We start from the raw sequence: 22,825 nt of genomic DNA on the forward strand, positions 1-22,825 counted from the left end.
CACAGTCTCAGATTACAGTGCCTTTACTTATGCTTGACATATTGCTTAGAATTTCTCCCTTGCCTTTCTTTTCCTGGTTAAACTCTACCTGTCTTTAATAATTTAGCTCAAATGCAGTGTCTCTCAGAAAGCTGTCCCTCACCACTCTGTGTGAGCTCGGCTAAGTGAGGGATCCAAACTCGGTGCTTTGCAGTCAGCTGAATTTCTAGATATATTTGTCTGTCCCCTCCTCATCCCTTCTACCACCAAACTAAGCTTCTTGAGTATAGATTTTGTCTTAATATACATACTTCATATCAGGCAAGCTGTATGTGCTCAATTGCTGAATGAATATATGAATAAAAAATAGAAAATTAATCTGAAAAAAAAAAGATTTTGATTCTATTGTCCATAAGGCCTAATTACCTAAACACGCTGATTAATTGGTTGTTTCAATCTAATTTTATATTCTGAGGAATTAAATAAAATGGGATATAATATTCCTTTGATATTTCTGTACAGCTTTTTTTTCAGCAGCCAATTTTTCCAGGTATATTCAGTTGTGCTTTTGCAAAACTTAAATGGTACATGTTATATCATGCTATTAACCTTATGTTTCATATTCCTTTGATATGTTCCCTTTGCATATTCTCCAAGCCCACATGAATCTGATAGGTATCTTTAAAATGAAAACTACAAAGTAATCTTAAGTAATAAAGACCCTAAAAGAGCTATCTTTATATAGTACTCCAACCCAGCAGTACTCTTTTTTTTTTTTAAAAAGACTTGGATATTGTTGAAGTTATGAGAGTAGTTTATCTTCATATTTTTAAAGAGATTTCATTTCCTCCTTATTCCCACACATGGATTTCTGTATGATATACTTGGCAAAATTTAGCTTTTGGCAAAGAATAACGTGTTAATTCTTATCTTTCTCCCTCTCTCTCTCTTTTTTTTTTTAGGTACGTCTGTCACTAATGTAACAGCTACGGATGCCGATGACCCAGTTTATGGAAACAGTGCAAAGTTGGTTTATAGTATCTTGGAAGGGCAGCCTTATTTTTCCATTGAGCCTGAAACAGGTTTGTGGCCTGAATTTTAAATTCTATTTACCATGTTATTGCTTCAGGGAAATACTTTTCTTGCGATTTGGATTATGAAACGTTATGGTTAAGTACTTCACTGCCTGTATCAATAATATTTGAATATGTTGTTCCTGTGCAATGTGAGGTACATGGCAAGCCCAACAATCATTTTGATACTGATTAAAACAAATCGCAGACCCTTTGTAGAATATCACCTGTTTAACAGATGGCGTGGCACCATTTGTCATCCTGGGGAAAAACTGTGCTTATAGATCAGACAGAATTAAATATAAGATTTAAAAATAAATTTGGTTACTTATTGGCTGTGTGATGCTTGGCAAGAAACATTTAGAAGTTTGTCTAAGTTTCGACTCCTACATCTATGAAGTGAGTATGGAACCTACCTCATAGTGTGATGATGAAGATCAGATGAAGCGATAAATATCAAAAAAACAGGATACTGATATCTACCCACTAGAGTTCTTTATGAAGATATTATTATTGCCGATATTAAACCCAGCCAATATGCTGAGTCTGGTGGTACAGATTTTAGAAACCATTAAGTTATTAAAAGAAAAATCTTTCTTTACTGATTTGGAAATTAACTTCTTAAAATAATAGTTTTTGTAAATGAAGATATATCTTTATATTGTTTTAATTTTAACAAGATATTAAGAGAGTAAAGCCATCTTGTCAGACTTTTTATAATCTTGTAGAGGTTTTTTTGGTAGCACATTTAAAAATTATTATAAATAACCATATCTTTTATGTGTATTTTTCTTCCATATCTGGTGGTTTTGTCTGCATATTTCCAAAAAGAAAAATATATATAGTATATAAAAGTATATATAGTATATAAGTATATAACTACATACACATGTAATATCATTTCTTTGATTTATGAGTTTTCAGTATTATTGAGATAAATTTCCTTGTCTTACCATTAAGTCAATTATTAATTAAATTAAAATTTTAAAGCTTCACTCTGCTTTTATTTTAATTCAAAGAGTGAAATATTCATGCATGTAAAAATGAGAAAAAGTACATTTATACATAAATAGGTCATGCCTTAAAATTGAATTTAGATTTAGAAACAGGAAAGAACTCTTCTAAACATGTTAATTAGAGACATAATTATGTATTCTTCCCCAGTGAAGAAGGAAGCATGTCATAAACATCATCTCATTTGGGCTCCTTGATGACCCTGGGGAAGTGATAAAGAAGGTAGTCATCCCTGGATTTTAAGGAAAAAGAAAAAATCTGGAGATGTCCTCTTACTTGGCCAAAGTCACAGTGACAGAGTTGGGAGCAGAATTGGGACGCACATCCAGGTCCTTAATTTCGAAGCCATTGTTAGATATTTTTGAATGGCACTATTCATACGCAATAATTACGGTATAAGGGCTTCCGTAAAACAGAAATATGTGGATTGCTTAAGTGGAGTTGAATCATTTTCTCCTTCGCTCCTTGACTCTTTGTTACTTGGATCTTTTTGTTCACTATCCTCAGTACAATATAGATATTAATCCAGCAAATACCCATTCAGCATTCTCTATGTGCCAGGCACTGAATTAAATATAAGGAGACAAATTCACAAAGGTTAATCTCAGCCTGCAACTATCTCACAATCCATTCAGGAAGACAGATTCTTATTTTCAACATAAATACAAGGAAGCATAGTCATGCCATTTAAATAATTTATGTCTCAAAAATAAATTACCATGAGGTATCAATGATGAAAGCCCTCTACCAGGTCAGATGATCTGGGCACTTTTAAGCCTCATTGATGTATATTGCCATTTGCTTAGTTAAATATTGTCAGAAACACTTAATATTTACATTTTTACCCACCATAATGAGTGTCTATTTCAGCATGCATTCATTTTAGCTTTATCATTTCCAGTTTGCCAGATACAAAATTATCAGGTTTATATTTTACAAAGATTATTCTGATACTGTTGTGGAAAATGTAATGGAGAGAAATGATACTTGAAGAATGTACATAGTAGTTGCTTAATAATTATTGGTTGAATGAAGTTAAAGTTTTTAACTAACGCAGACAATGCAGAACAAAGTAGAGGTAAATTCAATAATCAATAGAGAGTCAGCCCAAGTTCTTTTACTGAAAGATAAATATGTATAGGTGAAATGTAAACATTTTTGTGTAAATGCCTACGTACTTACACTTGAGTATATTCAAGTGAAACCAGCATGTAAGTTGTTCCCGTAGAATCTAAATTTGACTCTCTCAGGCCTTTTCTCTCTTCTTTAAAAAAAATTTGAGACTGGTATGAGTGTGTGTGTGTGCATGTGTGTGTTTGTGGTGGGGGAGGGTAAAAGTGCTTTATAGAAACAGATTAAGAAGACTTTTAAAATTTTGTATTAGAAAAAGATAGAAAAAAATGTACAAAGACCATTGAGTATTTGGATTTTTTATTTTGTAAGCAAATGGAAAGTAAATACCCTTACTGGTGACCAAAAGGTATGTGTCACTTGTGTCCTCTGGGAAATAAACCCTGAGACAGAGTTGGGAGAACAAGTGGCTTATTGGGGTTAATGACTCTGAAAGATAAAAGAAGCACTGTCTTAGTCAGTTCTGGCTGCTGTAACAGAATACCATAAACTGGGTGGCTTATAAGAAACAGAAATTTATTTCTCTCGGTTCCAGAGGCTGGAAGTCTGAGATTAGGGTGCCAGCATAGTTGGATTCTGGTGAGGGCCCTTTTCTCCATGGCAGATGGCTGACTTCTTGTATCTTCATGGAAAGAGAGCAAGCTAGCTCTTTGGCCTCTTTTCATATGGGCACTAATACTATTTATGAAGGCTTCACTTTCATAATCTAATTACCCTTCCCTACCCCCACCTCCAAATAACCACCACATTGGGGATTACCTGTGACTTTTGGGAGGGACACAGACATTCAGTCCATAACAGGCATGAAACAGGATTAGGCAGGGAAGCCCAGCTTGCTGTGATGCAGATCTGATACCCGTGCAAATTAAGAGGAGAGGAAGCAAGATAAGGCAAAGCAGATTTGACAGCATCCTGGCGAAACCCATGGGGGTCCCTGAAGCAAAGATTTCTATTAACAGGAGTCCCATGTTGTGCATAAATGGCCAAGCCTTAACACAACCTGCCGTACTTAGTCATTGGCTTGGTTGTGCCTGGGAAGAGCAGGGCTTCCGCTTGAATCCTAAAAGCAGTCTTAAGGATGCTTCAACTGGAGGGAGTCACCTAAAAATCCAAGCAGTAGGCCTCTGTGGCTGCCATAACATGTGGCAAAAACAAAAGAGAAGACAACCTTTTGCCCTATCAAATCAGCAAATGTGGTGTTAAAAACAATAGTATGCAGGATAAGCATGTGCTTGGTGAATTACACAGTCAAAACTTGATAGTGGGAGTGTTAACGGGAACATTTATTGAAAAAATTTGAAGAAAAATGTATTAAAAACATTAAAAATGTTCACTAAATTTTGACCTAGGTATTCAAACTCTAGCAAAATAAAGAAATGTCAGGGATGAGCACAGACTCATTACATAAGGCACACATGCCCCTGATAGCGTGCCTAACAGGTTGGCTCTCTACATGGTTGGTCTGTCCATGACTTCAGGAAGTGACGCAGCATAACTGAGTCAGAAAATGTTGACAGAATGCAAATATGCATTACTATTCATGTGGGATCATCCCTCAGTTCCTTTTTTCTTTTTTTTTGAAAGAACCCGGATAGTGAAATTTGTACTTTAGTTATAATTTTTGAAAGATAATTTCTCTTGAAGTTTAAAAAATTTTTAAAGACAATTTTTTAGAGCAGTATTTGGTTTACAATAAAACTGAGAGGAAGGTACAGAGATTTCCCATATATTCCTTGCCCCCACACATGCATAGCCTCCCTCATTATCAATATCATTCATCAGAATGGTACACTTTTTACTAGGGATGAACCTACATTAACATATAATAAGCAGTCTAAATCCGTAGTTTACCTTAGTGTTAATTCTTGGTGTTGTATATTACATATGTTTGGACACATGTATAATAACATATATCCATCATTATAATATCACACAGAGTATTTTCACTGCCCTAAAAATCCTCTGTGCTCTGCCTTTTCATTTCTCCTCTCCACCAACTGGAAACCACTGATTTTTTTATTGTTTCCATAGTTTTTCTTTTTCCAGAATGTCATATAGTTGGAATCATAGAGTGTGCAGTCGTCTCAGATTGCCATTTTTCACTTAGTAATATGCATTTAAGTTTCTTCCATGTCTTTTCATGGCTTGATAGCTTTGTTCTCTTAATCACTAAATAATATTCCATTGTCTGGATATACCACAGTTTATGTATTCTTTCACCTACTGTAGGACATCTTAGTTGCTTTCAAGTTTTGGAAATTATGAATAAAGCTGCTATAAACATCTGTGTGCAGGTTTTTATGTGGACATACATTTTCAGCTCCTTCGGGGAAATACCAAAACCACCATTGCTGAATTGCATAGTAAAAATATATTTAGTTTTGTAAGAAACCACCACATTGTCTTCCACAGTCACTGGACCATTTTGCATTCCCAGGAACAATGAATGGGAGTTCCTGTTGCTCCACATCTTCACCTGCATTTGATGTTGTCAGTATTCCAGATTTTAGCCATTCTAATAGATGTGTAGTGGTATCTCTTTGTTTTCATTTGCATTTACCTGATAACATATAATGTGAAGCATCTTTTTATATGCTTATTTGCCATCCATATATCTTTATTGGTGAGGTGTCTATTAAAGCCTTTGACACATGCTTTAATTGGGTTGGTTGTTTTCTTTTTGTTGAATTTTAGGATTTCTTTGTATATTTTGGGTTGCAGTCCTTTATCAGTTATCTTTTTTGCAAGTACTTTCTCCCAGTTTGTGGCTTGATTTTTCATTCAGTGAAATACAGTGTCTTTTACAGAGCAGGAACTTTTAATTTTAACCAAGTCCAGCTTATCAATTCTTTCTTTCATGGATGGTGACTCTGGTGTTATATCTAAAAAGTCATCGCCAAACCCAAGGTCATCTAGATTTTCACCTATGATCTAGGAGTTTTATAGTTTTGTGTTTTACATTTAAGTCTGTGACTCATTTGGAGTTAATATTTATGAAGGATGTAAGGTCTGTGTTAAGATTCATTTTTTTGCTTGTGGATGCCCAGCACCATTTGTTGAAGAAACTGTCTTTGCTCCATTCCATTGCCTTTGCTCCTTTGTGAAAGGTCAGTTGACTTTATGGGGATCTATTTCTGGTCATGTATTCTGTTCCATTGATAAATTTGTCTGTTTTTTCACCAGTACAACACTGTCTTGATTACTGTAGCTCTATAGCAACTCTTGAAGGCAGGTAGCATCAGTCCTCCAAATTTGTTTTTCTCCTTCAATATTGTGTTGGCTATTCTGGGTCTTTTGCCTCTCCATATAAACTTTGGAATCAGTTTGTTGATATCCATAAAATAATTTGCTGAGATTTTGATTGGGATTCATTGAGTCTATAGATCGAGTTGGGAATAACTGACATCTTGACAATATTGGGTCTTCCTATCCATAAACATGGACTATCTCTCCATTTATTTAGTTATTCTTTGATTTCATTCATCAGAGGTTTGTAGTTTTCCTCATATAGATCTTGCATATATTTTGTTAAATTTATAGCTAAGTATTTAATTTTGGGGGGGCTAATGTAAAAGGTATTCTGTATTTAATTTCAAATTTATTGTTGTTATATAGGAAAGCAATTGACCTTGTATCCTGTAACTTTGCTATAATTGCTTATTAGTTCCAGGAAATGTTTTTTTTCTTTTTTTGGTTAATTCTTTTGGACTTTCTACATAGACAGTCATGGCATCTGCAAACAAAGACAATTTTATGTCTTCCTTCCCAATCTGTGTATCTTTCATTTCCTTTTCTTGTCTTATTGCATTAGTGAGGACTTCTAAGACGAAGTTGAAAAGGAGTGGTGAGAGGAGATATCCTTCTCTTGTACCTGATCTTAGTGGGAAAGCTTCAAGTTTCTTACCATTAAATATGATGTTAGCTGTAGATTTTTTGTAGATGATCTTTATCAAATTGAGAAAGTTCTCTTCTATTCTTAGTTTGCTAAGAGTTTTAAATCATGAAAGGGGGTTGGATTTTGTCAAATGCTTTATCTATTGATATGATCATGTGATTTTTCCTTTTTGATCTGTTGATGTGATGGATTACATTAATTGATTTTTGATTGTTGAACCAGCTTTGCATATCTGGGATAAACCCCACTCAATCATGATGTCTAACTCTTCTTATACTTTTTTCATTCAATTTGCTAATATTTTGTTGAGGATTTTTGCATCTATGTTCATGAAAGACGTTGGTACGTGGTTTTCTTCCCTTGGAATGTTATTGTCTGGTTTTGGTGTTAGGCTAATGCAGGCCTCCTAGAATGAGTTAGGAAGTATTTCCTCTGCTTCTATCCTCTAAAGGAGATTGTAGAGAACTGGTATATCTTCTTTACTAAATGTTTGGTAGAATTCATCAGTGAACTCATTTGGGCCTGGCCTCAGTCCCTTTTTACACCAGGCTTCTGGCCTTACCAGCAAGGGTCAAACCTGTAGCTATAATGATCAATATTGTGACAGTGAGCATTCTCTCAACAGGCTATGGGACTTGAACACATTCATGATATTTAGATGGAGGAAGATTGCCCGTTGACCACTGTCATCAAGTCCTTGATGCTAGAATATTTTCAGTAAGGGAAAGAAACCAGAGCATAGGAGACAAGATAATCCTTTATATGTCTTGTTTTATCCTCACAAGGAATGCTAAGAACAGAACTCTGGACTTTGGAACAGATAATTTCTGTTGTCCTCTTGCTTGTTACATTCCAACTTTATAGAATTATTTTCTGTCGCCATAATACATCAATGTCTGTATCTGAGGGAGAGCTCCTTCTCTTGTTTCAAGTATAAACTTAAGACTGCAGACATATTTGCCATTTGTTCTGTTTATTATCTTTTTTGAACATATCATAATCAATAATTATCTTATATATTGACTTGTTTATATTTTTAAGTCAGTTCTCATGCTAGAATGTATAGTCCATGAAAGAATGGGGCTTGTCTGATTTATTCATTTTGCATTCCTATGCCTAGCAGAGTGTTTGGCACCTAGAAGTCCTTCAAAAAGTATTTTAGATAAGAAGAGAAAAAGGAAAAAAAGAAGCAAAGGAAGGATAGCATGGGGAAGAAAGGAAGGATGAATTAACAGAGAGAAAGAGAAAAGCTTGCCACAACTCATAGAGAAAGTGTGTGATGAACCCAGTCGGGAATACAACTTGGTTTCCAGTTTACATTTCTTCTATCTGTTCCTCTGATGGGAAGAACACCATTTTAACCTCAGCTGTGATTTTTGTTGCTGTTGTTGGGATTCACCTATGACTAAAATTCATGCCATTTCCAAGTCTCATACCAAGTCTTAAGTGTCTAGCCAACACAATGCTATTCTCGTACTTGCAAAAATGAGCCTTGAGACAGATAAACTCTTGCCCAGATTTAGTTCTAGATCACATGTTGAGATAAAAACGGTCATGGGCCATGACACAAGTAAGGAACTGTTATTAATATAGCTTCCCATTCTGGAGGTCACTGTTACAGTAATAATAATAATAATAATAATCTGCAGTAAATAAAAGGAAAATATCATTGTGTTTCCACAGTTCTCTAGGTTTGACAGAGCACTAAACTAAACTGTACAGGGAAGAATTTCTCTCTCTATTTTGCAAATGACAGAACTGTGTTTCAGAGTGAGTAAGGTAAAAGGCTTGCCCCATTTTTCAATCAAATTCCCTGCTGTATTATAACAACAACAGGAAGAATAAAAAAGAAACAAGAATATAAACAGCAACAACCTCATTTATTGAACACTTATTATCTTCTTGGCATTGTGCTAATTGGGTTTGCATGCATTATCAAATTTAATTTAATTTATTCCACATGATATTTTTTGTTGAGGAAGATTGGCCCTGAGCTAACATCTGTTGCCAATCTTCCTCCTTTTTTCCCTTTTTTCTTCCCAAAGCCCCAGTAGACAGTTGTATGTCACAGTTGTACATCCTTCTAGTTGCTCTATGTGGGACGCCGCCTCTGCATGTCTTGATGAGTGGTGCATGGGTCCACGCCCAGGATCTGAATCCGCGAACCCCAGGCCGCCAACGTGGAGTGTGCCAACTTAACCACTACACCACTGGGCCGGGCCCTCCACACAATTTTTTTTTTTTTTTGTGAGGAAGATCAGCCCTGAGCTAACGTCTGATGCCAATCCTCCTCTTTTTGCTGAGGAAGATTGGCCCTGAGCTAACATCCATGCCCATCTTCCTCTACTTTATATGGGACACCGCCACAGCATGGCTTGATGAGTGGTGCATCGGTGCGCACCCAGGATCCCAACCTGCGAACCCCGGGCTGCCAAAGTGGAGCGTGCGCACTTAACCGCTGCGCTACCAGGCCGCCCCGCCCACAGACACACAATACTTTGAGACAGGTACTAATGTCATCTCAGTTCTACTGATGAGAAAACAGAGGGTTAGCATTGATACATTTCTTGCCCAAAGTGTTTGAAGCAAGATTCAAAGTAGGTCTGTTTGATTTCAAACTCCAATTTTTCAACCTTCTCCTGTACCCCCATTTGACTTCCAAGCAGTGCAGCTCACGCCTGGGGCTGCCATTGGTTTAGGAAGGACCCATAGAACTTGGAAGCAGGCCCAGGTCTCCTTTATATATAGACATAGGAGGCATTTGGATATCAGAGAAGATGTGAAACGGTAGTAATTGTAACATGAATTGTCATTTTTGTGAATAGCTTCAAAAGGCTGAAAATAGCTTATTTGTATTCTATAAATATTTCTTTCTTTGTTTTCCCCTCCCAACCACCCCCAATACCATATGTTTACTTGTAACATTTTGGGCACAGAGAGGGAGAAATGTGGCATTTATTTTATTTTATTTTATTATTTATTTATTTATTTAATTTTTTTAATTTCTTTTTTTTAAATTTTTTGTTTATTGCAGTAACATTGGTTTATAACATTGTATAAATTTCAGGTGTACATCATTATACTTCTATTTCTGCATAGATTACATCATGTTCACCACCCAAATGCTAATTACAACCCATCACCACACACGTGTGCCAAATTATCCCATTCGCCTTCCTCCCTCCCCCCTTCCCCTCTGGTAACCACCAATCCAATCTCTGTCTCTGTGTGTTTATTTATTGTTGTTATTATCTACTACTTAATGAAGGAAATCATACGGTATTTGACCTTCTCCGTCTGACTTATTTCACTTTGCATAATACCCTCCATGTCCATCCATGTTGTCACAAATGGCTGGATTTCATCGTTTCTTACGGCTGAGTAGTATTCCATTGTGTATATACACCACATCTTCTTTATTGGCATTTATTTTAAAAGAACTAATTTGAGGACAGCAGTGAGAAAACAGTTGCAGTCCCTCCCAAGTGATTGAAGATGGAAAGTCTAAATGAAATGTAAGGCAAGTGAATAATAAATGCTTAATTATCTAAAGAAACCAGAGTAAAGTTGCAGGACAGTCGAAACTTTGCTCCAGGCAAGCGAGAGTATGAAAAATGACCTGCTTAAAAATAAACTAACTTAATTCATTGACTTTTTTTGTAACTCAGAACATCTTTCTTCATTGGATACAAATAACATTTGTCTCACTGGAACCTGTAAAAATGAGCTAAGGAAAAAATAGTCCTTGGAAAAAAAAAAATCAGTGTAATGAATGGTTCTCTTTTATAAAAATTAAGATAATACATGGAATCTCCATGGAATGCCTTCATGGAATTGAGTCATTTTTATGCCGTCTGTGTCAAAGTGATAAAGTGCAAACACACAAGGTCTCTTTTTTAATCAGGATTGCATAGATTATTATTTCCTCTGCCAAAGGGAATGACCAAAGCATTTTCTTAGTGCAAACCTTTGAGAAGAAATATTCAGATAAACTCAGGCTGACTAACAATGCTAGGATATGCACTGATAAGTGAGAATGTCACTGTAATTCACATTAATCGATATTTAGTCAATATCTACACTGTGATAAGACAAGTTCTAGGCACTGAGGATGCAATGTAGTGTATGATAAGTTCTAAAAAGAGATATATATGAGCAATCAAAAAGGTGTGAAAACATAGGACATATGCCAGAATTCATAATATAGGGATAGAGAGGAGTGCCAGCCAGCTAACTTGAATGGAAAGAGGAAGGCAAGGAAGCCTTCTTATTTTATTTAATTGATTTATTTATTTTTGTGAGGGAGATCAGCCCTGAGCTAACATCCATGTTAATCCTCCTCTTTTTGCTGAGGAAGACCGGCCCTGAGCTAACATCTATTGCCAACTCTCCTCCTTTTTTTTTTCCCCCCAAAGCCCCAGTAGATAGTTGTATGTCATAGCTGCACATCCTTCTAGTTGCTGTATGTGGGCCTCGGCCTCAGCATGGCCGGAGAAGTGGTGCATCCGTGCGCGCCTGGGATCCAAACCGGGGCAGCCAGTAGCAGAACGCGCGCACTTAACCGCTAAGCCACGGGGTCGACCCAAAGGAAGCCTTCTTGAAGGTAGTGACACCAAAGGTTGTGTCTTGAAAAACTGGTGGCTCCTTAACAAGTGATTGGTGTGGAAACTGTTAAATAAGACCTTACAGCAAGAAGAAGTCAAGGGATATGTGGTGGGGGAAAATAAAAATTGGACATTGGAGTGATATTGAGAAATTAAATAGTTTCACCTACTCAATGATATCAAAAGATTTTTACTTTAAGAGGTTTTTCTATACAAAATAAATTTAGGCTAGAATTTAGAAATCCAAACTCCTACTAATTTTCTGCATGATTTTGGATGAATGCCATCACCTCTTGGGACTAAGTATCCAATTTTTAAAAATACTGATAATAATGCTGTTTCTAATCATTGATCATATTGGGGAAAAAAGCACATATTCCATATTTTGATTTTGATTTTCACAAATTAAGAATATATTTAATATTATTAATTTCTATATTTGTTGAATCAAACGAAATGTGATATTTTTTGATAGGACATGTCCGTTTAGAAAAACTCAAAACTTTTTTTGCATTAGTGGTAGATGGAAAAGTCCTTCAGCAGTGGTAAATACAAGACACTGATTACTGTTAAAATCCCTGGATTTGGAGTTGAAAGTTTGACTGAAAAGCAGGAGTGACATGGAGTGGAGAGAAGCTGGCTTGACCAATTGCCTAGGACAATTACATTATAAGGGATAAAGAACCTCTTTCTAAGTACTGACCAAAAACTGAGGTATCTCCACCCATCACACACCTGCCTTACTTTTATAATTTTATTTATTTATTTATTTATTCCCCCAAAGCCCCAGTAGATAGTTGTATGTCATAGCTGCACATCCTTCTAGTTGCTGTATGTGGGACGCGGCCTCAGCATGGCCGGAGAAGCGGTGCGTTGGTGCACGCCCGGGATCCAAACCTGGGCCGCCAGCAGCGGAGCGTGCGCACTTAACCGCTAAGCCATGGCGCCGGCCCTCGCCTGCCTTACTTTTAAAAATCACAGAACACCCAAGCTCAGGCCCTCCCGTGAAGTGGAATGGTCAGTGGTGGGGAAGGGGCAGGGATGACGTTTTCTGTAACATGTGGAGTCTCTTCTAAGCCTCCTGGAAGAAGAACAGGGGTTCTCCCTGGAGAAGTTGGGCACAAAACCAACAGACGGGAGGGTTTGGGAAGGAGCCAAAGAGTGCTTTGCTCACCTGTGGGGATATCCTCCTAATGCACTCTTCATTCAATTTCTATTTTCATTACACAGTGAAGGGAAGAGATTTCTATAATTTTTTTGAGAGAAGAATGCAGGCAGAGTGACTTCCCTTTCAAACATCACACACACACACACACGCACGCACATACACATGCACACACACATGTTGAGAACAACTAAAGAAGGGGAAAAGTATCAGTATGTGAATCTATGCTTGTTTTAGGCCAGAAGAGAGTATAAAAACTAAGACAGTTTCCTTTCTCGTGTTCCTTACATTTCAAGTAGAAGAACCACTAGTGGATACTGAATAAAAATCATAGGCAGCAAAAGACTATATGCTAGTGTCTGTGTTCTTATTTAATCCCTATACCAAGTAAAGTAGCTATTTTAAAATAAATTATTAAAGATGAGTATTATGAGGATCCTTGAGGTTTAATGATATGGCCAAAGTCAGACAGGTGACAAGTGTTAGTGCAAATAACTCACAATAAATATTTGTTGAACAAATGAATGGATGAATGAATTAACGAGTGAGTAATGAGACTCTAAAGCGTGTAATTCCACCTGTACCTAAACTTAAAGCTCATTCAAGCTAAATGAAGACGATGACAAAATTTAATTTCAAATAGACCAAAATTCTAATATGCTGAATATTTACAGATAGTATTCCCAACAAAAGCAATCCCTCCCCAGTTTCACTGATGATTAAGTCTTCATATCCCAGTGAGTATGACAGCTGGCTGCTTGCACACACTGACTTAACAATCATTTATTTCCTTGCTTGGAAACTCCTGTGGGAGGTAAAGTAGGTTGAGTAAGTGTTGTGCTCCCCTTAATTGTTTTATGATTACTAATCTCCCTACCCATGCACATAGAACCGTTAAATATACTTAGGTAAGCTGAAAGCAGTGTGACTGTCACGTTACCTACAACTTTGGACAATTGTTTAGCCCAGAGGGAGCTGTCCAGTGCTGACCATAGCTAGAGTTGAAGGGATGTATTTTTAGAGAAACCAAGGTCTTCAGATGTGCATGGTGAACAGAAAGACTATGAACCACACGGTCTCCTCAACACGTAACACCTGCTGTCACACTGGAGTGCTTTGGGATGGGATTAGGTGGAAGCAAAAGCAAATACTCACTCCCCAATGACACCCATCCAACCTGAGCAGACCAGCTAGAATCTGGAATTTTTCCCAGCTCACTATGTATCATGTCCCTGCAGAATTAAATTGTAATTTCTATTTCTATGGTGATACTCTTTCTTTCCTTTGAAGTATAGCTTTGAGTTTCATTTGGACTAGTTCAAAATGACTTGGTGAAAGGACAAAGATGTGTTTTCATTGATTTTATAGAGAAGCATGGTTTGTCTAAGAATATTAAAGATTAACCAATATCAAAGAGGAGTAAATGTGTGAAAACCCCTTATATACTTGAAAATGCATTCTATATATTAAAGCTTTGGTGTTTTTATTTAAAGGTAGCAGGTTTTATTTGTGTAGTTGCATCTCTCCCCCATCCTTATGGCCTAACTCTGCATCCCCAGCACTGAAGATTACCTAAGATTATATTGAACATGTTGCTGGTGCTCAGTAATTGTTTTTAAATATTGTGGCAAATGTAACTTTAGATATAGCTACCCCAAAGAAGGATTATGTAACATTTGAATGTTCTAGTTTGGAAAACAGAGAGTTAAATATCATAAAATGTTGTCTGTGATTATATATATAATTATGAGAAGTTCAAAGAAGAGGATTAATTAATACTGGACACCATCTCCTTTAAGGCGAAGGTAGTCTCTGAGATAGGTTCTGGTGCACAAATAGGAATCTAGTAAGAGACTGGAAGCAAGAGGAATACACAAATACTCCATCTGTTTCTTTGTGTAAGTCAAATTCCAGAAACATCTCTGTGAAATAATTTCCTCTGGACTAAAGTATGAAAGGCCATAAGTTCTATTTTTGAGAAAGATTATTAAAAAAGAGTTTCATGGGCTGGCCTGGTGGCCTAGTGGTTAATTTCGATGTGCTCTGTTTTGGCAGCCCAGATTCCGTTCCCGGGCATGGACCTACACCACTTGTCAGTGGCCGTGCTGTGGCAGCAACTCACACACAAAATAGAGAAAGACTGGCACAGCTGTTAGCTTAGGGCTAATCTTCCTCAAGCAAAAAAAAGAGGAAGATTGGCAACAGATGTTAGCTCAGGATGAATTGTACTCAACAACAATAAAAAAAGAGTTTCAACCATAATGCAGCACTTCTATCTAGTTCTCACCTCGCTACCTAATGCCTAGCACTATGTCCACTTGTGACAGTTGTTCAAAAACATGTTATAAATGAGCCAATAAACACAGATGATTAAATCAAAGATGAGCATGGTTAGAAAATGGGCTTCTTCAGAAGGATTTCGATGCTGTCAATTCAGATCCCAGGGGATTTCAGGTTTAAAAAATGGATGCTTCTAAGAAGCTTACAATATATCTTTGCATTCCTTTCTCATATTTAATATATAACAGCATCTGATCATCTGACTATTTGGAAACAGTGGGTATGACATTGCTGATAACAGACAAGGAACCCAAGGATGTGCCCATAGGTGCTACCTAAGAATAGCCCAGGTCACCAATGTATCTCCTTTAGATCGTTTGTGTGTCCCCTTCCAAAAGCAGTGACCTCTCACTCATGGCAGTGGCACATAATTTTGGACATTATATTCTGTTCAGAAAATCAAAGGGAAGGAAGGTATCATTATTGATCATCTACTATGTGCCATTTCTTATAATTTTCTTAGTAACTACGTGAAGTGGGTGCTATGATCCTCACTTTTCATAAAGGAAATAAAAGTTCTGGGCAAATGAATTTCTGGAAGCTATCCAGGTAGTAAAAGTCAGAGCTGGCTTCCTGACCACATCTCTCTGATTTCAAGCTCCTCTGCATTAGGTTTCCTATCTCCTAATAGAGGAGATTAGGGGAAAAAAAACAGTGAAAATTCAATGAGTCCAGGAAAAAAAAATGGAAGGAAAAAGAGAGACTTTAAACATTTTAATGCCTTCTTAGATTAATGTTTATTTTCAGTTCAGTAAATAGATATTTATTGATCACTTTTACTCTCAGGGACAAAATGATGTATGGGGTAGACATGGCCCTGATTTCATAGAGCTTACAGAACAACTAGAGAGATGTCAACATAAGTAATTATGTTATAAATACATCAATTGTGTATTTTCTTGTTTATTGTCCAAAGTGCCTTGAAGAAAACATGTAAGGGAATGAGATAGTTGATGTATTATCATTACTGATCTTCCTTGACTGGCGATGGGGTCACGTCCTGATAAACCCATCGTTAAGTTGAAAATATTGTAAGTCAAAAATGCGTTTAATATACCTAACCTACCAAACATCATAGTTTAGCCTTGCCCACCTTAAATATGCTCAGAACATTTGTAATAGCCTACAGTTGGGCAAAACCATCTAACACAAAGCCTGTTTTATAACAAAGTGTGGAATATCTCATGTAGCTTATTGAATACTGTAGTGAAAGTGACAAGCAGAACTATTTGTAAGGGTACAGAACGATTCTAAGTGTATCAGTTGTTCACCTTCATGATTGTGTGGCTGACTGGGAGCTGCAGCTCGCTGCCTCTACCCAGCATCATGAGAGAGTAGTGTACCACATATCACTAGCCCAGGAAAAGATCAAAATTTAAAATTCAAAGTACAGTTTCTACTGAATGTTTATCACTTTTGCACCATAATAAAGTCGAAAAATCGTAAGTTGAACCATCCAAGGTTGGGAGCTGTCTGTATTATCATTATTGTTGTTGTTGTTATTTGAAAAATTGGGTTGAATTTCATGAAAGGCAAGTGGAAAAAATAACAGGACATTCTTGAATAATGATGATAATTGGTTTAGATGAATACAAACATGAATGATTCAGGAAGATGGAATAAGGGAGTCTCAAATAGAGCTGCTTGCAAAGAATAATCACTCTCAAGAGAATCAGTCCTTCGTTTTTCAAAAACCTGTGGAACTTGCCACTTGGGGTGAAACCCTGATTCGGAAGAAATTTTGAGGAGTATAAGTACTGATATATAACTTATATTCATTCCCTTACAGTTAGAAAATTTTGTGGTTAAAATATGGCAACAAATGGATATTTCTGCCTATACAGGTTTAATCTATATTTATAGAAGAAATGCATTTTTCAAACTTATGTGTGCCGGGTACTGTGCTTAGATCAAGTGAAAAACACAAAAGTTTTGAGTTCTCATAGGCAAGGACTAAGGAGCATGTGGCAATATAAATAAAGCAAAAACAAAAATCTTTAATGATTTAAGAATTATACAAGAGTCACTTTACAATTTGTGGTTATATGTAATTTCCCATTCAAAATCTTAAATGTGATTATTTTATTATGAGCTGGGCTGTTTTATATGACCATGAGGAGCAGAAATGTGGAATTCAGTAAATCAGTGATTTTAGTGTTTGTAAGGTTAATGGGGTTGAACTGAGTGGTAAATGTAAGCATAGCCATAATTAGATAGATTTTTTTATATCTGGAGAGTTTCTTTAAAAGTAGTTTCCATGTGTGGTAAAATTTTATTGTGTGTGACAGAGTACTACTGGAACTTTCCTTTCCATCCCATTAACTTTAATAATGTTGCTGTGATATTATCTATCTTAAAAGCCACCTTTGTACTCTGACACCTGTGGATCTCTTAAAGACAGGAGCTGAGATTGCCTAATTGTGCTATTTAATAACAAATACAGTCATGAGCTATAAATGCAAATGATAATAATGACTTTATTTACATGATGCAACAAAATGCAAATTGGATTCCTCGGCTCTCGTTCTCAGGAGAGTATAAATTAGCAACCCTAGACACAAATAGTAATAATAGAAACTTACTATGTACCAGCCTTTGGACAATAAAGCCAAAACACTTAGGAATTGAAAGAGCTGGGATGAAACCTCATTGGTCCTCAGTTCCTCCTTTGCAAAACCAGGTCAAGGAAAGAAGTAGCTCCACAAAGTTCTTATGGAACTAGCTTTGCTCTTTCTGTGACTCCAGTCAAGACATTTGAGTAAGATGACTCCATATCAAAGCAGCATTCTTAGCAACCGTGTTCTACTCACTTCGCAAAGTCCTATTTTTAAAATCTTTCCCTTATGAGGTAACTGTTTGAACAAAGATTGTTCATAATCGAGTATCAAGAAAATGTTTATGAGTGTGGTACTTGTTGTGTGCTTTTCCTCGCTATGTGTATACGTTTCTGTAGCTATTCTAAAGTAGTTAGAAGGAAATAACCCCACCCCACCCCCACAGTGTTCCATTTTCTATCCGCCAGGTATACCAAATTGCAGTAATAAAATATTAGAATTGTCACAATGGAATCTATTCTGAGGTGACATCACTTTCTATCACAGTTGAAAATAGATATGGGGAAAAACCCATTTAAAAACAGCATTTATCTTATTTACATTTCATATGAACTCTAAAGTAATGTGCCTCCTACAATCTGGAAAACAGTTATTGAAGATTGACATCTTAAGTAACTGAAAAATGTGCTGAAAGGAAGCAAAAAGACAAACATAAGCTCTATGTTACGTATAAACATTTATTTATAACAAAGCTAAGCCTCTGAAAGGTCGCTGTGTTTCTGAGAGAAAGAAAGACTCAAGGTGGTGACAATGTGGTTTAGAATTTCAGGGAGACAACATGGTGTGTGAAGTCCTGAATGTGAACTTTGGAGTCAGAGGAGGTTCAACGTCTGTCTCCAACATTCCCTGGTTTGTGCCGATCACTGAGATATTTCATACCCCTGAGACCCTATTTACATCCTAAGGATGGAGAACTGTAGCTACTTTTAGAGTTCTTCTAAGATTGAGATAACATATTTAGTGTGCCCAGCACATAATTTCCACTCAACTTCTTGAGTTCCTTTACCTGAAAAATTTAGAATTTTCATTAAAGGGCATTAACCTAAATACCAACCCCTTGAATCTTACATTTCTCACTACTGGGTCATACCGACTGAAATTGTTGGTAACATAGGTCATTGACTTGAAAATAAATTTAGGTGGAAAATTGAGGTTTGCTCACATTTAATATGCATAAAAAACTCACCCTTATTATCTTGGTGGAGCAGCCCTAGGATGCAGGACCAGAAGGCCCAGCTGTATGTTCGGATCTCTGAGCAACTGAGTGGGAAATGGCATTTTCAGAGCCAGCTCCCACCTCACTGCCAGTATGTCCTGGTTTTTACGTAATTTCTCCACCATTCATGGTTGTTGCATTGACAAAGGACTGTCTTCCTCCGTGCTGGCTGCCAACATCTGTCTCTGAGTCAATTTGTCTCATTTTTCCATGCAACCATTTCAATAAATGTCAAGGTGCTGAATCTTTACATGTGCAAATATTTATGTAAGAGTGAGAATAGCACAACAGGAATTTGATCCTAAGGTATTCAGAATGTTTCACAGGCATAAATTAATTACACCATGCAGCTCCCTGTTGAGTAGAGAAGTCCTCTCCTGGCTCTTGAGCATTCTGTGGCCAGGGTTTTCCTCTACAGAGATGAAGAGGTGGGGAAAGTCAGCTCTAATTAGACCTCAACGTATCTTCAGAAGAGGTCTGCAGATAGTCATTTACTTGTATGAGTTTACTTTTATATGGTATTTCTCACATGGGAAAAAAATATTCATTCATATATCGAGTCATTGAAAAATATTCAAGTGTGTTGAGGGACTATTAAGTGTCAGGTAGTGTTCTAGGGGCTGGGTAAACATCAATAAATAAGAAAAGTCAATTTGTTTATTCTCTGTCTACTCCCACTAGAATACTCGTGGGTGGAGACTTTGATAGCTGGGTAAGGAAGAAGGGAGTGCCAGCTGAGGGTGGTTATCATTTTGTAAAGGCTGTTCAGAGAAGCATCACTAATAATTTGACATTTGAGTAGAGATATCACAATGCGGTTTTTACAAATGAAGAGAGGATCAGAGAGATAAAGTGACTTGCTCGTGGTCACATTGCCTGTGGTGTGCACCTGGGACACAGTAGGTGTTGAGATTCTAAGTAAGGGACTGTTATTTTACAACATGGAATCACAGACAATCTGTATGGTATTTATCAAAGTGTTCAGAGGACTAAACAAGGCGTTAGTCATACATTTTTGGAGTGAAAAAGATTAGAGCAGGAATACTTTTATTTACTTAATTTTTTGGTGAGGAGGATTGGCACTGAGCTAACACCCATCGCCGATCTTCCTGTTTTTGCTTGAGGAAGATTGTCCCTAAGCTAACATCTGTGCCCATCTTTCTCTATTTTGTATGTGGGTCGCTGCCACAGCATGGCTTGATGAGTGGTGTGTAGGGCCGTGCCTGGATCCGAACCCATGAACCCCAGACTGCTCAAGCAGAGTGGGCGAACTTAACCACTACACCATGGGACCGGCCCAGGGATACTTTTATAGAAAAGAGGATGCTTAACACCACAGGAAGTAAATTTTGATAGAGAGGGGCAGGGCAGTTAGATGCTAAAGTAAGAACATAAGCAAGTATAGAAAACAAATTTGATGTGATAGTGTTACGATAGAATGATGCATCAAATGATAGCAGGGTTCAGAATAGGATGGGATGAATCTGAATTTTAGCTGGAAGTTGCTCTTACCTGCCTCATCTTTTGGAATGTGAACTATTCCAGACCAGAAAACAATACTTCATTTATCTTTATATCTCTAACTCTTAGTACCACGTCTGGTAGTTTTGCCATAAACATCTTTGCCACAACCACTTTACCCCAAGCACTTTCACAGCAAACATTTTGTCTGAGTAACTAATTGGTTGTAAGGCGATTTTGTTGTAAAAAAAGATATAATCACTGGTTGACAGTTTGGTTTCATTTCTACATTTACGAATCTTAGCCCTCATAATGGTCTATACAGTGAGTAGTTGATGTCATGGTCTTAAAATACTGGATGGATGACAGCAACTATATATATTGACTTGATAGAAAATATGGTGATAAAAGTTAGTGCAAGTGTGAAATAATAAGATAGTGTAAAGCCAGATTGCATACTAAACTACAGAATGATATATCAGTTTGCAAATTCTTCAGGGTAGCACAGTCACAACGCAATGCAAGGCTCAGTTACAAATATGCATCCTGGTATTTGGAAACTGATACTTCTCTTAATGAACGTGGAAATTTGAGTGAAAAAGAAAAAAAGTGCAATGCTGAAGGATGAGATGAATCAACAAGCAAAAAAAATGTATAATACTATGAATGAAAGACTTGGAAGACAAGTGCTCAGGTACAATCCACAAAATAAAATCAGTTATTTGTGCCGTATTTGCCATGAATCTACACAGATATAAATGTATTAAAATGTTTTCTGTACTTTCATTGTTTGCAATAAAGTCTTTTTAATGTTGTTATTAATTTTACTTTTATTTTATATTATTTTATCTTTTTTACAGCAAAATTGCCTTACAACCAATTAGTTATGTGGCAAAAATGTTCGCAGCAAAGATGTTTATGGCAAAGCTACCTGGAACCTCTTAGTACAATGCATATTTCATTAGAAGTTCTCTGTCAATGGTCATTGATTTGAATGACATTATTGGAGCCTTTGCAAAGATGAGGCATTAAAGAGGATGGGAGATGGTGACATGGCTTCTTTTGCCCTGCTGTGGATGGGCTAAGAAAACAGAGTTAAATTTGGAATATTTTGACAGAATTAGCATAAGTATGAAAGATCGCTAGGGAAGAAAGAAAGGTTGATTTTATTTATCATCTTCCTGATTCCCTCACATAAGACTTCTTTGGATATTCAGTTCACTCACACAAGAAATGGAACTCTAGAATTCCCTCACAGATCATCTGCATACATGAAGAGAGTGAGGCTTATGAAATTTTATTTGCCTCTAAATATACAAACAACAACAAAAATAATTCCACACTTTGGAAACATTTAATGATCAGACAAGTAGCTTCTGAAAGAATGACTGACAGGTTCAGAAAGAATCAACAGCATCCCCTTATCTTTGGACCCCCTTGGGGCCATCACTTGGCAATAATAATTATTATTAATTATTAATAATATTTATTAATTAATAAAAGAGAAAGGAAAAAATTAAGGATCTCAGTAATTATCAGTAAAATAAGCCTCTATCTATGACAGTATATTTTGATGTGTTCTATAGGTTGTCAGGAAGCTTATGTTTTTAAGCAGGATGGATGAAGAAATACGCTATTGCTTAGGTACATGAGTTCTTGCCAAGAGAGATATTGGAATTGGAGTTAGGAAATTCTGGATTCCAACATCATTTACTGGTAGTAAGACCTTAAATAAGGCATTTATTATGCTGTACTTTGAAACAGTAGGAAAAGTGTGTCTTCTAGGCAACCTTATATGTATTTCACCGATTTAATCTCTTGACCACCTTAGAAACAAAGGGTGAATGGTTCTCATTTAATACGGGAAAATCATGATGAGAGAGGGTAGATGACTTGTTCGAAGTCACCCAAAACATAAACATCAGATTTGAAGACAAATTTATTTCTTTGTCCTAGTCCAAAATGATTTCTCTGTATCACATGATTTCCCTTAAGTATGTTGTGGTCGTGTGCACACACAGAGGATACTTCTAGAGATGGTATTTTTTTTCAGCATTACACTGCATAAAATAACATGTGCAAGTAGTGCCTTCAAGTTTCTTAGACTCAATGGCTTGCATTCTTTGTATTGTGAGAAGATCAAAAACAGGTAAACATATAAACCTCAGGTTCTGTAATTAACATAAGCAACTGCAAGTTTGAAGGATCAAGTCTTTCACCTACTGTGGGTATTCTGCTGCAGAGAATCTTATGGAGGCCCTCCAACCAAACCCAATGCTTAGCAAATAGGAGGTAATTAGTGAGTGTCTACTGAATTGAATTGAAGGAAGCA

At 36.7% G+C, this 22,825-nt stretch overlaps 1 protein-coding gene across 1 annotated transcript in view; it reads left to right on the forward strand.

Moving 5' to 3' along the window:
• Nucleotides 1-22,825, forward strand: part of CDH8 (cadherin 8) — a 335,632-nt gene that overhangs the window by 150,910 nt on the left and 161,897 nt on the right. Inside the window, exon 4 of the mRNA XM_004431676.3 lies at nt 942-1,061. Coding sequence (XP_004431733.1) covers nt 942-1,061 — 120 coding nt within the window. The remainder of the gene's footprint in view (nt 1-941; nt 1,062-22,825) is intronic.

Source organism: Ceratotherium simum, chromosome 30, assembly GCF_057802395.1.
Source record: "Ceratotherium simum simum isolate JZ-2026a chromosome 30, ASM5780239v1, whole genome shotgun sequence".
Lineage (NCBI taxonomy): Eukaryota > Metazoa > Chordata > Mammalia > Perissodactyla > Rhinocerotidae > Ceratotherium > Ceratotherium simum.